Genomic DNA, 12,362 nt, shown 5'->3' on the forward strand with positions numbered 1-12,362 from the left:
CTTTTTTCACAGTTCCTCCGAAGGAACCGCAGGTGACGTGTCGATCAAACACCTATCCCAAAGGCTTCTACTGCAGTTGGCACCTTCAGCATCCGACGTACATCCCTACCGACTTCGAAGTCGATGTCCAGTAAGATATTTTGTTGTCTGCATTTCCTTTTGTTTGCAACTCCATCTGTCAACCCTCGCTTCCCAACTTCCTTCTGCTTGCCTCTCGCTCTGTCTGTCATGTCATGCCCTCTCGTGTTCGGCAGAGGCTTTGAGATGCACTGAGCTCATCTGAATCAGTGATCTATGCGGTCAGACACTGTCTGCTGAGAGCTGATTAGGCCTGTCTGACTCTGAGTGCTGGAACTCAAGGCAGTATAAGTGGACTCTCAACTGAAAGCCCCTGCGGAATAACGCTGCACAGTTCTTTCTCTCTACCCCTCTCTCTCCTTATGTCCACATCTGTCTGGACAACCATAAGGTACCTTTATCCCCATCGGTCAGAAAATGGGAAATGTCTGAATCCATACTTTATGCACTGATTACTAATGAGATCACTACTCTTAATTTCAAATAGCTAAATATATTAATTGAATTTTTAAGGGTGTATAATCAGTGTCCAGTATACTGGACATTTGAAACACATAAAATATGATATTGTTCTAATATATTATGAACTCATCTTAATCTTATGAACATATATTTCCACACTCAACCATTCAACCATGTGCACATTTGATCTTGGAAGCTAAGCAAGATTTGACTTGGTTAATACTTGAATATCACCAAGTACAATTATGATCCTGGATCATAATCTTTGTTGATCCTCATAGAACATTCGGTCACACTTTATATTAGGTGTCTTTAACTACTTTATGTACTTAAATACAATGTACTTATTTTGTTTATATTATTTTGCAAGAAGAAAAAGAAAAAATGCGCACATCCCAACTAAACTCAGGGCAGGTGCTCGATCATAAAGTCACTCCAGAATAAACCAAAAAAGAACTGCACACTGCCATTACTGCTCTCAGAATTTAATAAAAAGACTTTTTATTAAATTCTGAGAGCAGTAATGGCAGTGTGCAGTTCTTTTTTGGTTTATATTATTTTGCAAAACACTTTTGCTGCTATTAAGGTGGGATACGGTAAGGTTAGGGACAGGTTTAGTGGTATGGGCACAGTAGGTCATAGTGTAAGGGAAGGGTCAATAGTGTAATTATAGATCTAATTACAGAAATAAATTACATCTGTAATTACATGCAGGTATTTAAAAATAAGTACAATGAACAAACATGTATGTACCCAATAAGTGCATTGTATCAAATGATTAATTTTAATGTTAGTACATAATAGTTAAAGACACCTAATATAAAGTGGGTCCCAACATTCCAATCAATCAATCAGATTTGAGGGATAAGTTGACCAAGCTTAGGCTTACAACCAGGGTTAGGTGCTTCTACATCAGTGTTATTAACCTATCATTTCCCTCTGATTTTAAGCATAAGTTATGGGTAGGGTAGGTTTATGACAAAATTTTCAGACAGGAATGTTATTCCAGTATTTTATTTATTTATTTATTTTATTACAAAATCACAGTGGCCCTGGGAATAACAGGTGCTTTAAGCTTAGTCCTGTTATGGATAAAATAGTATAATCTATAATGGAAGTTTAAAACCCAATTGGACATTTTTCATTACAGTGTTGTAGGGCTCCATAGTGAAGCATTTAAAGTACTTAAATGTATAACAAATGTACAAAGAAATGTATTTTTGAGCTGATAAAATAATCCCCCAGTACATAAACATTAGTCTTCAATGGCTCCAAATTAACTAAGTAGTTAACTAAAATATGTAAAAAGTTGACTTTAATCAAATAGCAATGACCTTGTTTCACTTCTATTAATAACAACTTAATAATCCATTAAGTCTCGTAAATTGTGCAGTTTAGGTCATTATATGAGAACATAATGTCAGGACTAGACATTATTGACATGACAAGCGATTTATGTATGAAAATATGCTGCAAGGTTTGTGAAGTATAACCTCAATAAAGCTTCATCAGAACCCAATAAATGATTTTTGCAATGCACATGCAGAGCTGATATCAGGAGGTTTAAAGGTCAGCTACAAGGCCTCTGCCCAGATGGTACCCTGGGGGCAAGTAAATGGCAGCCCCTAATTTAACATATCTGCTGTTGTTGTGCCACCCGGTACCGCTGCAAAAAATCAAAATGGAATAATAATGTTTGTTTGTTTCTTCCGGAAATCAGGACATTCAAAATGTATTCATTTCTTTCTTGTGCTGAACACAAAAGAAGATTTTTTTTTTTTTTTTTGGTAACCAAATAGTTTCAGGTCTCCATTGATTTCCATAGTATTATTTGTTACTATATTATAAGTCAAAGGGGACCAGAAACTGTTTGGTTACCAACATTGTTCAAAATATCTTCCTTTATGTTAAACAGAAGAAAGAACTTCATGCAGGTTTGGAACAACTTGAGGGTGAGTAAACGATGACAGAATTTTCATTTTTGGGTGAACTATCCCTTTAAAAGACTAGTTAACCCAAGAATGTAAAATATGTTCTCTTTTACTGACCAAACCTATATGACTGACTTTCCTCTTTTTAGTGCCATTAAAGAGTTATGTTTTTTTGGTTTGTTTTTTGGATTAACTATTCTTTATAAAAGTTAAAGTAATAATGTCATGATGCAAGACTGCTTCAGAAGATGTTTTAGATTTTTTTCATTCGCTTTTTTTCAGACACAACCAGAGGCCCTTGGAGGTGATGAGGGATGAAGTTCATAAAAACAGGTGTCACGTGAAGTTTCCAGAACTTTTCTCTACCTATCCTTACCGAGTCAACGTCACGGCAGTGAACTCGCTGGGTCGAGCTTCCACCACCATCAGCTTTGAGGAGTCTTCAATAGGTAAAGTTTATATTACTAGATTACCATTATTATAATATTATATTATATTGTGATTTTTTTTTTTTTTTAGCTTCAGTGTCAACATAGGAAATGCTGTTTTTAGTTTAATCAACAGATGCCACCATGAAGTCATTTACAAGTCATTTTGATGGAAACATTAAAATGAAATTAAATGAAAAAAAAAAAAAAAAAAAAGCATAGCCAGAGTCATTTAGTCATTATTAACCTTGGATGATTGCTGGTGATGAGAAAACAGACCTGCCCAAAACATCTAGCTCACATTTCCCAGATACTCTGGTACCCTACAATCATTTTCTTTTTCTGAAAAACAACACTAATGCAGACCAACAGAAGTGAAGAAAATATCTTCAGTATATTGGCTGGTCGTTGGTGGTGTTTGTTGAAGTGGCTTCTGGCAACTAAATAGAATACTTACATGCATGGCTACATGTGTGCTTGATAGTAATAAAAATGCTAATGCCGTCTGGATCGCTGGATTGACACCGAAAATATTTTCCCTCTAGCTCTAGTGTATATTTTATGGAAAATGGAATCCTTTAAAAAATACATTTCGTATGTAACAGCTATTTATTTTCATTTGAAAAAGCAACTTATGATTAGCATACATTTCAGTGACGAGTAGGGAACATATTGATGAAAGTTGCCTTACAATGGAAATAAAACATGCAGACTATTACATTTTGACCACAACTAGGGTACATGATAACTAAATAATGATTTTTATTTCAGCTACACTGCAAAAAAATAAACTCTTAATCATTATTTTTGTATGTTTTTTTTTTTTTATTATTATTATTATTTTTTTTTTTATTTTATTAGAATATTGAAAGGCATGATACATAAGACTTATTTTTCCTACCCCATTGCTAAATTGTTTTTTCTTGTTTTAAGCATACATCTAATCAAATTTTAGTCAGGTTTTTGCTTAAAACAAGGTAAAAAAAAAAGGGGGGGGGGGGTGTACGAAAGATTGTTTGCTTTTTAATGTGAGCAATTTATCTTGTGTACAGGATGTTTAGATATTTCACTGGGGGAAAAAACAAAAATACCAGAATACTGATTAAGAAAATGAATTTTTGCAGTCTAGCCCTCCCTCTTGCCAAGACGTAAAAAAAAATTAGCATCTGAATAGCTGACATCTAAACAACATCAACACTGTTTGAAAGTCGTAAAGAGTGTTTCGCTCAAGCCAGGTCAAGGCCTGAGCTATAAATCCTGAACCCACTATGTGTCTGCTATGAATAGTAAAGGGAACGGGACTCAGAAACATCTCTTTGTCCTCCTGTGTATGTGTTTGTGTGTGAGTGAAGCTAAAACCGCAGAGCAAACAGAATGATCCTTGGACGCCACAGCTTGAGAAGAAGAGAAAGGCCACTCTGTTGCTTATTTCCCATAAACCTCAGCTCCAAAAGGATCTCCTGATATTCAGGGGACGCCTTTGCTCAAAAGACATCTCGAGAAATGTCACAGTGTGGCTTCTTTAAAAGACGTGTGTGTTATGTCAAACTGATTTTCTGCTCAGAGGGACGAGCTGGGGATCATAAAGAGGAAATCTCAACACTATTCATCATTCATCTCCTTTTCTATTGTAGTGTTTTGCTAGTGGCATTCGTCATGAGTGCTTCTTTCTGTTTAACCACTAAAAATGTGTTCTTGTTGTACTGAGCCTTGTCAAAGCTCATATACCATGTTAAATGAATAGTTCACTTCTTTTCTTAGTCTCATGACAATGCTAAACCTATATGATTTACTTGACTTATATGACTTTTAGGAAGCACAAAATGAGAAATTTAGCACAACGTTCAAGCTGCTCTTTTCCGTACAATGAACGCATAGGGACTGTCAAGCTTAAAAAAGACAAATGAATGCAAATTTGTGCATATTTAATTAGATAATTTGCATATTTAAACATAACATTTTGTTAAACTTTTGTCTAACAACTTTCTTAAATTACTGCGATTAATCAACTGGGATAAGTATGCTGAAATGTATTAGTTAAAATGTGTGTCCTATTCTTTGTGTTCCACAGAAGACAGAAATGAAATTCTGATGATAGAATTAATTTGAGGGGATTCATTCCTTTAAATATGAAACCTTTGATAGATCATGAGCTTACATCGAGGTCTCTTTGGTCCAACAGTGAAACCTGACCCTCCTGAGAAGGTGGTGGCCAAACCCATAACCAACAAGCCACGAAGACTAGAAGTGACATGGAACAGTCCTACTACGTGGCCCGATGTGGATAACTTCCCACTAAAGTACTTCCTACGCTACCGGCCGCTCATCCGAGACCAGTGGCAGCACGTAAGTGTGGATCACCACTTTGTAGTTTCATTTCATCTTTAACGTTTATGCAAAGCACGTATGCTGTGTGACCTCAGATTATTAATGATTATGAGCATTTTTGTAAACCCGACCAGCTATTTATTTTTGCAAAGCGGGTCAAACAATGTAGTTTTGCTTGTCAGCTCTGTCTGTGGCTCAGCATCCCAGAAGCCAAGCACACCTAACTTGTTAGCTTGTAAAAAATAACATATGCTGGTGACCAGCTATGTTATCCTTTTCTGCAGGGTTTTGAGTAGTGTTGCAACTTTTTTTTTTTTTTTACAAGAATACAGCATCCTTTGGGGTCAAAGTGGGCTGGTGTAATTTGGTTCCATTGTCAGGTCTCTGCATGAGTCCAATTGTGTCCCTCATGCTCTGCAGAATGAGACCAGACATGTTCTTTGGAAAATGATTTGCTCACTAAGACGTCAATCAGAGTTTTGAAGACAGCTGAAAGTAGGTGATTTATATCCCAAAGTTTCATTTGTTGCTATACTGCTGAATGAAAGCATGTTACAACAGTCAGTCAAATACTATTTCTTAAGAAGGCCCTTGGGATTCTTGTATTCATTCCTCTTAGATATCAAGGATGAAAGTAGATGTTGCATCATGCTTATTTCCATTAAGCTCTTTAAGTAGATGAGTTATTCAGAACTACTTCAAATGGTTTTGTTTGAGATTTTTTGAAATTAAACAACCTGCTCTGGATGAATGGGATATGCAGTACATACGTTTTCGTGATACAGGAATTTCTAACTTCAGGATAATAGCTTGAAAAATATCTATAATTAATACCATTTTTGATAACATGAGGAAAATTTCCACAACATCAGAGGCATAAAATTTTAACAGTATGTAAGTTACAATTGTGGCTATAGTCAAAGTAATTTCTTATCAACATTAACTCTGCTGTCTGAGATTCATCAAGCTTGCTAGCTCTGGGATTTTATAATAATAATAATAATAATAATAATAATAATACATTTGAATATTTAATAAAATATCAATACTTCTTAAGTATATTCATTATTTTACTTTACAGTAGTACATTTATAATACTTAAAGGTGGACTCAGTAGTATTTCAAATCCACTGTTTGGGAAGTAGTCTGGCTGATCAAACGTCTAACCAATCAGCATTAGGGGGCGTATGACGGTCGAGGAGAGAGAATGAGTGAGAGGGAGATTTGAAAATTAGAAAAGAAAAAAAACTGCAAAACGAGAAATGGGACACAATACAAGAGCTCAAATGAATATCACTGGAATGAAGGTTTATGCCTGGGCAAAACGCTTTAGGACCCGAGTTTATATTAGAAAAGCTTTCCAGTGCTGGAGAGAGCTAAGTGGGAAGGCCTGAAAACAGATGCAGAGGCTTCTTTGATCCCGCTCATGTGAGTAACACTGGGTTTTAATTGTCTGGAGCTGCTGTGCTGTTTGCGACCTACAACAAACACTTTGTATTTACTCTTGTGTAGTGTATGTTCATTTTTTTTGTGTGCTTCCTTGTTGTTCATTCATCAACTGTGCTTTATTTTTCGTGAAGCATTTTGTTGCGTGTCATCTGTGATAAACAGACATCACATCCACACTGACGCCCACTAGAGAATGAGGTGTTTAGCGTCATTGTTAGTGCATTCGCCTTGCATGCCAGCAGTAATCGGGCTGGGGTTTGAGACTGACTCGGAGTGGTGTGGTTAGAATTGGAGTTGAGTTTTGGAGGCAGAGCAATGAAGAGAGTGGTGGGTTTATTTGGGTTGATTTTTTTAAATATCAACAATGTCCAATAGCATAGTTCAAGATCTACTTACAGCACCTTAAAAGGGTTAGTTCACCAAAAAATGGTAATTCTGTCATTAATTACTCACCCTCATGTCGTCCCACACCCATAAGACCTTTGTTCATCTTCGGAACACAAATTAAGATATTTTTTGATAAAATCCGATGGCTCAGTGAGGCCTGCATTGACAGCAAGTTAATTTACACTTTCAATTCCCAGAAAGCTACTAAAAACATATTTAAAACAGTTCATGTGACTACACTGGTTCAACCTTAATGTTATTAAGCGACGAGAATACTTTTTGTGTGCCAAAAAAACTAAATAATGACTTTATCCAACAATATCTAGTGATAGATGATTTCAAAACATTGCTTCATGAAGCTTCGAAGCTTTACAAATCTTTTGTTTCAAATCAGTGGTTCGGAGCGTGAAAGTCATGTGATTTCAGTAAACGAGGCTTCGTTACGAATAAGTCATTATAAGTGTTTAGAAATTTCAATGGTTCGTATGACTTTGGCAGTTTGATTCACGCTCCGAACCACTTGATTCAAAGCAAAAGATTTGTAAAGCTACAAAGCTTCATGAAGCAGTGTTTTGAAATTGCCTATCACTAGATACTGTTGAATAAAGTCATTATTTATTTATTTTTCTGCGCACAAAAAGTATTCTCGTAACTTCATAACATTAAGGTTGAACCACTGTAGTCACATGAACTGTTTTAAATATATCTTTATTACCTTTCTGGGCATTTGAAAGTGTAAATGAACTTGCTGTCAATACAGGCCTCACTGAACCATCAGATTTTATCAAAAAAATCTTAATTTGTGTTCCAAAGATGAACGAAGGTCTTATGGGTGTGGAACGACATGAGGGTTAGTAAATAATCACAGAATTTTCATATTTGGGTGAACTAACCCTTTAAGACTTAAGACTTAATTTCTTCACTTGCAAGAATTAAACTCTCAAGCTTGTATTTTGGTGGAAAACTGCAGGGAAACCGTGACAACAGGTTATAACCGCTTGCCATTACAAGTGTAATGAAATGCATGAAAGATTAAAATGCTGTAATAATCTGTCAAAAATAGAATTTATGTCAACGTGAAACATTAAAACTTGTTAAACTCACAGCACATGCAGAAGATGGAGTTTGCAGCTTTTACTGTAAACCAGGCTGCTCTGAGATGCTAAATACACCGCATTATTAGCTGCGCGCATGTAGGAACAGCTTCAATCTGACACATGCGGTGCAACAGGCTATATTTAATAAAAATACACACTGCTGTATCTTTCAACTTAGTGCCAGAAAAAAAGAGAGAGTGGAATAGTGCAGCTGGTATCAGTTTATCGATACACTGTGTAAAATGAGCATCATAACCATCAAATATTTCGAATCGATATTGTATAAAATAATTAATATTTTTGACAACACTCCCTGCTATTGAGAAAGCACATTTGGAGAGAAACTACTAAGAATTAATTATGCTGCTGATGCCATCATTTTTGTATACATTGTTTTAGCATCCAATCCACTAAAGGAATTACGCAAAACAAATAATGGTGCAGCTCCATGATGCAGGTCAGTTCTGGGTTTGTTTGTTTGTCTGTTTTTACAGTGTACAGTGAAATTCCGCAGGCTAAATGTATTCATTTCAATAGGAATATTTGCATTGAAAAGAGTGAATTTTTAGTAAGCAAGTAGACCATCTAAACTTAAATTAGTCTTCTATGTTCTATCTACCTGTACTTGCAAACACCAGCCAGTGTTGTGTAATAGTAGTCATGTATTTGTCATACTTCACTACAAAGCACATCTCATCCTTCTTTACACAGAACCTAACTACTAAATTTCCAAAACATCTATTACTCAGTGCCATACGAATCCTATTTGAGTTCCCCGAGACCACTACTCCTCTGAAACAAACCATATCAGCCCGCACACAAGCTCATATCAACTTGCAGCAAAGACCATATTGAGCTCCATCACGACAAGGTGGAAACCTCATCAGTCTTCTGCAGGGCCGCATTTCAGCTGCGCCTCATATGTGTACTCACGTAGTGCATCACGGCGAGAGGGCTTCAGAGAGATGAAAGAGCCAGCTCGGCACGGGGAGCGTGGTGTAGGGAAGCCATTCATTCTGCTGAGGAATGAGGGGATGGCAGCTGGAACAGTCCTCGCTGAGCGATGGGTGCCTCAAAGCTGCCTGGGATCTGACAGCAAAATGTGGCATGAAAACAATCAAGTGCTCGCAGCTAGTGGACAATGTCCCTGAGTTTAAGAAGTGGAGCTTTTTAAATATTAATAAAGTAACTTCCAGTTGTATTTAGGTGCAGGTATACAAACTCAGATTTTAGTATCTCCGATTTCTGTGTTCCCGGAACTGTCTAAAAACACAACTAAATGTCCTGATATACTCACGGCAAAGTTTCAATCTTTGCTTAGGAGTAAAAAGAAGTTTGAAATATCTTTGCAGTGATATACTGTTAGCAAACATCCCATCACCATCCACACTGCTGAAAGCGACGTTTAGATGAATATGGAAATATGTGCTGCGCTTTCCTCTCAATAGCAAAATAAACACAACAAAAACGACAGCAGTGAGAAAACAGCTGTTAATAAAAGTATCTGATATCGATGTGGTCGTGTTTGCACCAGCTCTGTAAATCCACGCTTCAGTGAAGTCATGTAACATTTATTTATAGCACTTTACCTGGAGAACATGTCAAAGAATGCGGAGCCTCAGAGCCACACCTACTTATTATACAATCACCGTGGACCAATCCGAAGGTGTTTACCAGTCAGGGCGAACTGTTACGAAAAGCTGTTTCTCCAGAACCCCCAAAACACTCCAAATGAACTTCATTATGCCCTGATTTTGTTAAAATGATGTCTCACCAGTTTCTTCTTCAGTTTCACTTTAAGTATTTCTTTAACCCTTTGATGCACATGCTATGAAAACCCCTTCTAATGCACAACATGGGTCAAAAATGACCCGTATTCATTTCCTATTTTGATTGTCAAAAATCATTATGTTCATTTTTTTCTTTCTTACTTTATAAACAAACACAGTTTTTGTATGTCTACATCAATTTTACACACATGGGTCAAAAATGACCTGTATTCATTTCCTGTGCAATTTCAATCATGGTTGAGAGTTTCTTTGCTGAATCTTTGAAAGAAATGTATTTTGTCATTTATTTATTCCAGGTATTCCTTAAATGTCTTGATTTTGATTTTCACAAATCATTCTTTCTTACTTTATAAACAAACACAGTTTATACATCAATTTCTACATCAATTACATAGGAAATGAATACGGGTCATTTTTGATCCATGTTGTGCATTAGAAGGGTAGTGATACAAAAATTATTTTTATTCAAAAAGTAAGAAAGGAAAAATGAAAATGAGGATTTGTGATACTGAAAAACAAGTTAATTGAGGAATACCTGGAACATTGAATGATGAAATTAATTTCTTGCAAAGATATAGAAACCCATGTTGTGCATCAAAGGGTTAAAGTCATTCAATTTCTATACTGGTATCTTTTTTTCTATTGTGTGCAGTGCAACTTTTTTTTTTCCCTTTGAGATTTACAGTTTTAACACATACATACATGCACACAAAAATGAAGCCTTTTTTGATGGCAGAATGAGTAGAAAGATTGGCAGTTAGACAGACAGGTACTGTAGGTAGGTAGGTGCAAATTCAAAGTACTTTATAGACAAAACACACACACACACTTTTGTGTTGCATGGATAAGAAGCATAAGTTAATTTTGGATCCATGATGTAAATAGTCTGGTAATTAGGACTTAGCTTTGTCTTTTTTCATTCTTTTTTTTTTTTTTTTTTCAGAAGAAAGGACAGAAATAGTCAGCCATCTGTTCTGAAATCACATGTTAAAGGAATACAGTGAACCCTCTAAATTAAGACTCATTTTGGATTCAGACGCGACTGAGAGTTTTAATGAATTTAAAGGAACAATTCACCCAAAAATTATTCACTCTCATGCTGTTCCAAACCTGTAAGACTTTCTCCAGTGGAACACAAAAGAAGATATGGTAACACTTTACAATAAGGTTCATTATTTAAGCGTTAGTTAATGTATTAACTAACATGACCTAAACATGAGCAATACATGTGTTTGTATTTACTAATCTTCGTTAACATTAGTTCATGAAAATACAGTTGTTTATTGTTTGTTCATGTTAGTTCACAGTGCATTAACTAATGTTAACAAGATTTTAATAATGCATTAGTAAATGTTGAAATTAACATTAACCAAGATTTAAAAAATGCTGTAGAAGTGCAGTTCATTATTAGTTCATGTTAACTAGTGTAGTTAACTAATGTTAACTAATGAACCTTACTGTAAAGTGTTACCGAAGATATTTTGAAGAATGTTTCAATAGTTCCAAAGTATCCAAAAATGTTAGTCATTGGGGTCCAAAACAACACTGGACCCCACTGAATGTCATTGTATGGATGGAACAACATTTTTGTTTCCAAATAACTTGTTTTCTGCAGTGTTCCAAAGAAGAAGAAATAAATAACTGCATTTAGGTTCAGAACAATGTGAAGGTGAGTAAACTATTTAAACAATGACCCTTAAACATATCAGAGCAATATTACAAGATCAGAAAAACAAACTCTACTTACAAAACATCAAATCTGTTCCACAAGTGATAGTTTGGTCTTGATGTATTTATTGAAACCTAACATTAGAAATAACTTTCACACCAAAATGTATGGCCTCACATATACTTAATTATAGAGTATAAATGTCATTTTTGTTGAACGACTCAAATAATTGACTGGACTTAGAAATTCAGTGGATTAGTTGTAATTGATGGAGCTGAGATGGAATGACATATGGTGCAGCAGAGCTTTAAAAAGCATTGACATTTAACAGACAACTCTAAGAGCAACGGAAGTGTGGAGTAATTATAAAAGATATATGCATACAATCACACCCTCTGAGAGATGATCTTTGAAAGTTTTTATTCCTTCGAAGGTGTGAGGAAGAGATTATAAGACATTTACTGAAAGTGGGAATATATCGGTATATCTTTCTCTTTTGAAATTATCAGTATTTTGAAGGTGAATTCACGAACAATAAACAGGGCCACTGGTTATTTGTATGTTCTGTACAGTAGTTTTGTATGTGAAAAATGACAAATTCCTAATGAAGTACTTCGGTAACACTTTACAATACGGTTCATTAGTTAACATTAGTTAACTACATTAGTTACAGTTTTTTTTCAATTGCTAACAAGCGTTTACCAATACTTAAAGTACTTTTTCTAATCTCTTAACACAGCAAC

General features: G+C 35.5%; 1 protein-coding gene across 2 annotated transcripts in view; it reads left to right on the forward strand.

Annotated features, from left to right (window-relative positions):
* Window positions 1-12,362, forward strand: part of cntfr (ciliary neurotrophic factor receptor) — a 196,495-nt gene that overhangs the window by 148,159 nt on the left and 35,974 nt on the right. For both annotated transcript variants that reach the window (XM_067395701.1, XM_067395702.1), the window contains exons 4-6: window positions 13-130; window positions 2,754-2,920; window positions 5,082-5,245. In XM_067395701.1, coding sequence (XP_067251802.1) covers window positions 13-130; window positions 2,754-2,920; window positions 5,082-5,245 — 449 coding nt within the window. The remainder of the gene's footprint in view (window positions 1-12; window positions 131-2,753; window positions 2,921-5,081; window positions 5,246-12,362) is intronic.

Source organism: Chanodichthys erythropterus, chromosome 10 (genome assembly GCF_024489055.1).
Source record: "Chanodichthys erythropterus isolate Z2021 chromosome 10, ASM2448905v1, whole genome shotgun sequence".
NCBI lineage: Eukaryota > Metazoa > Chordata > Actinopteri > Cypriniformes > Xenocyprididae > Chanodichthys > Chanodichthys erythropterus.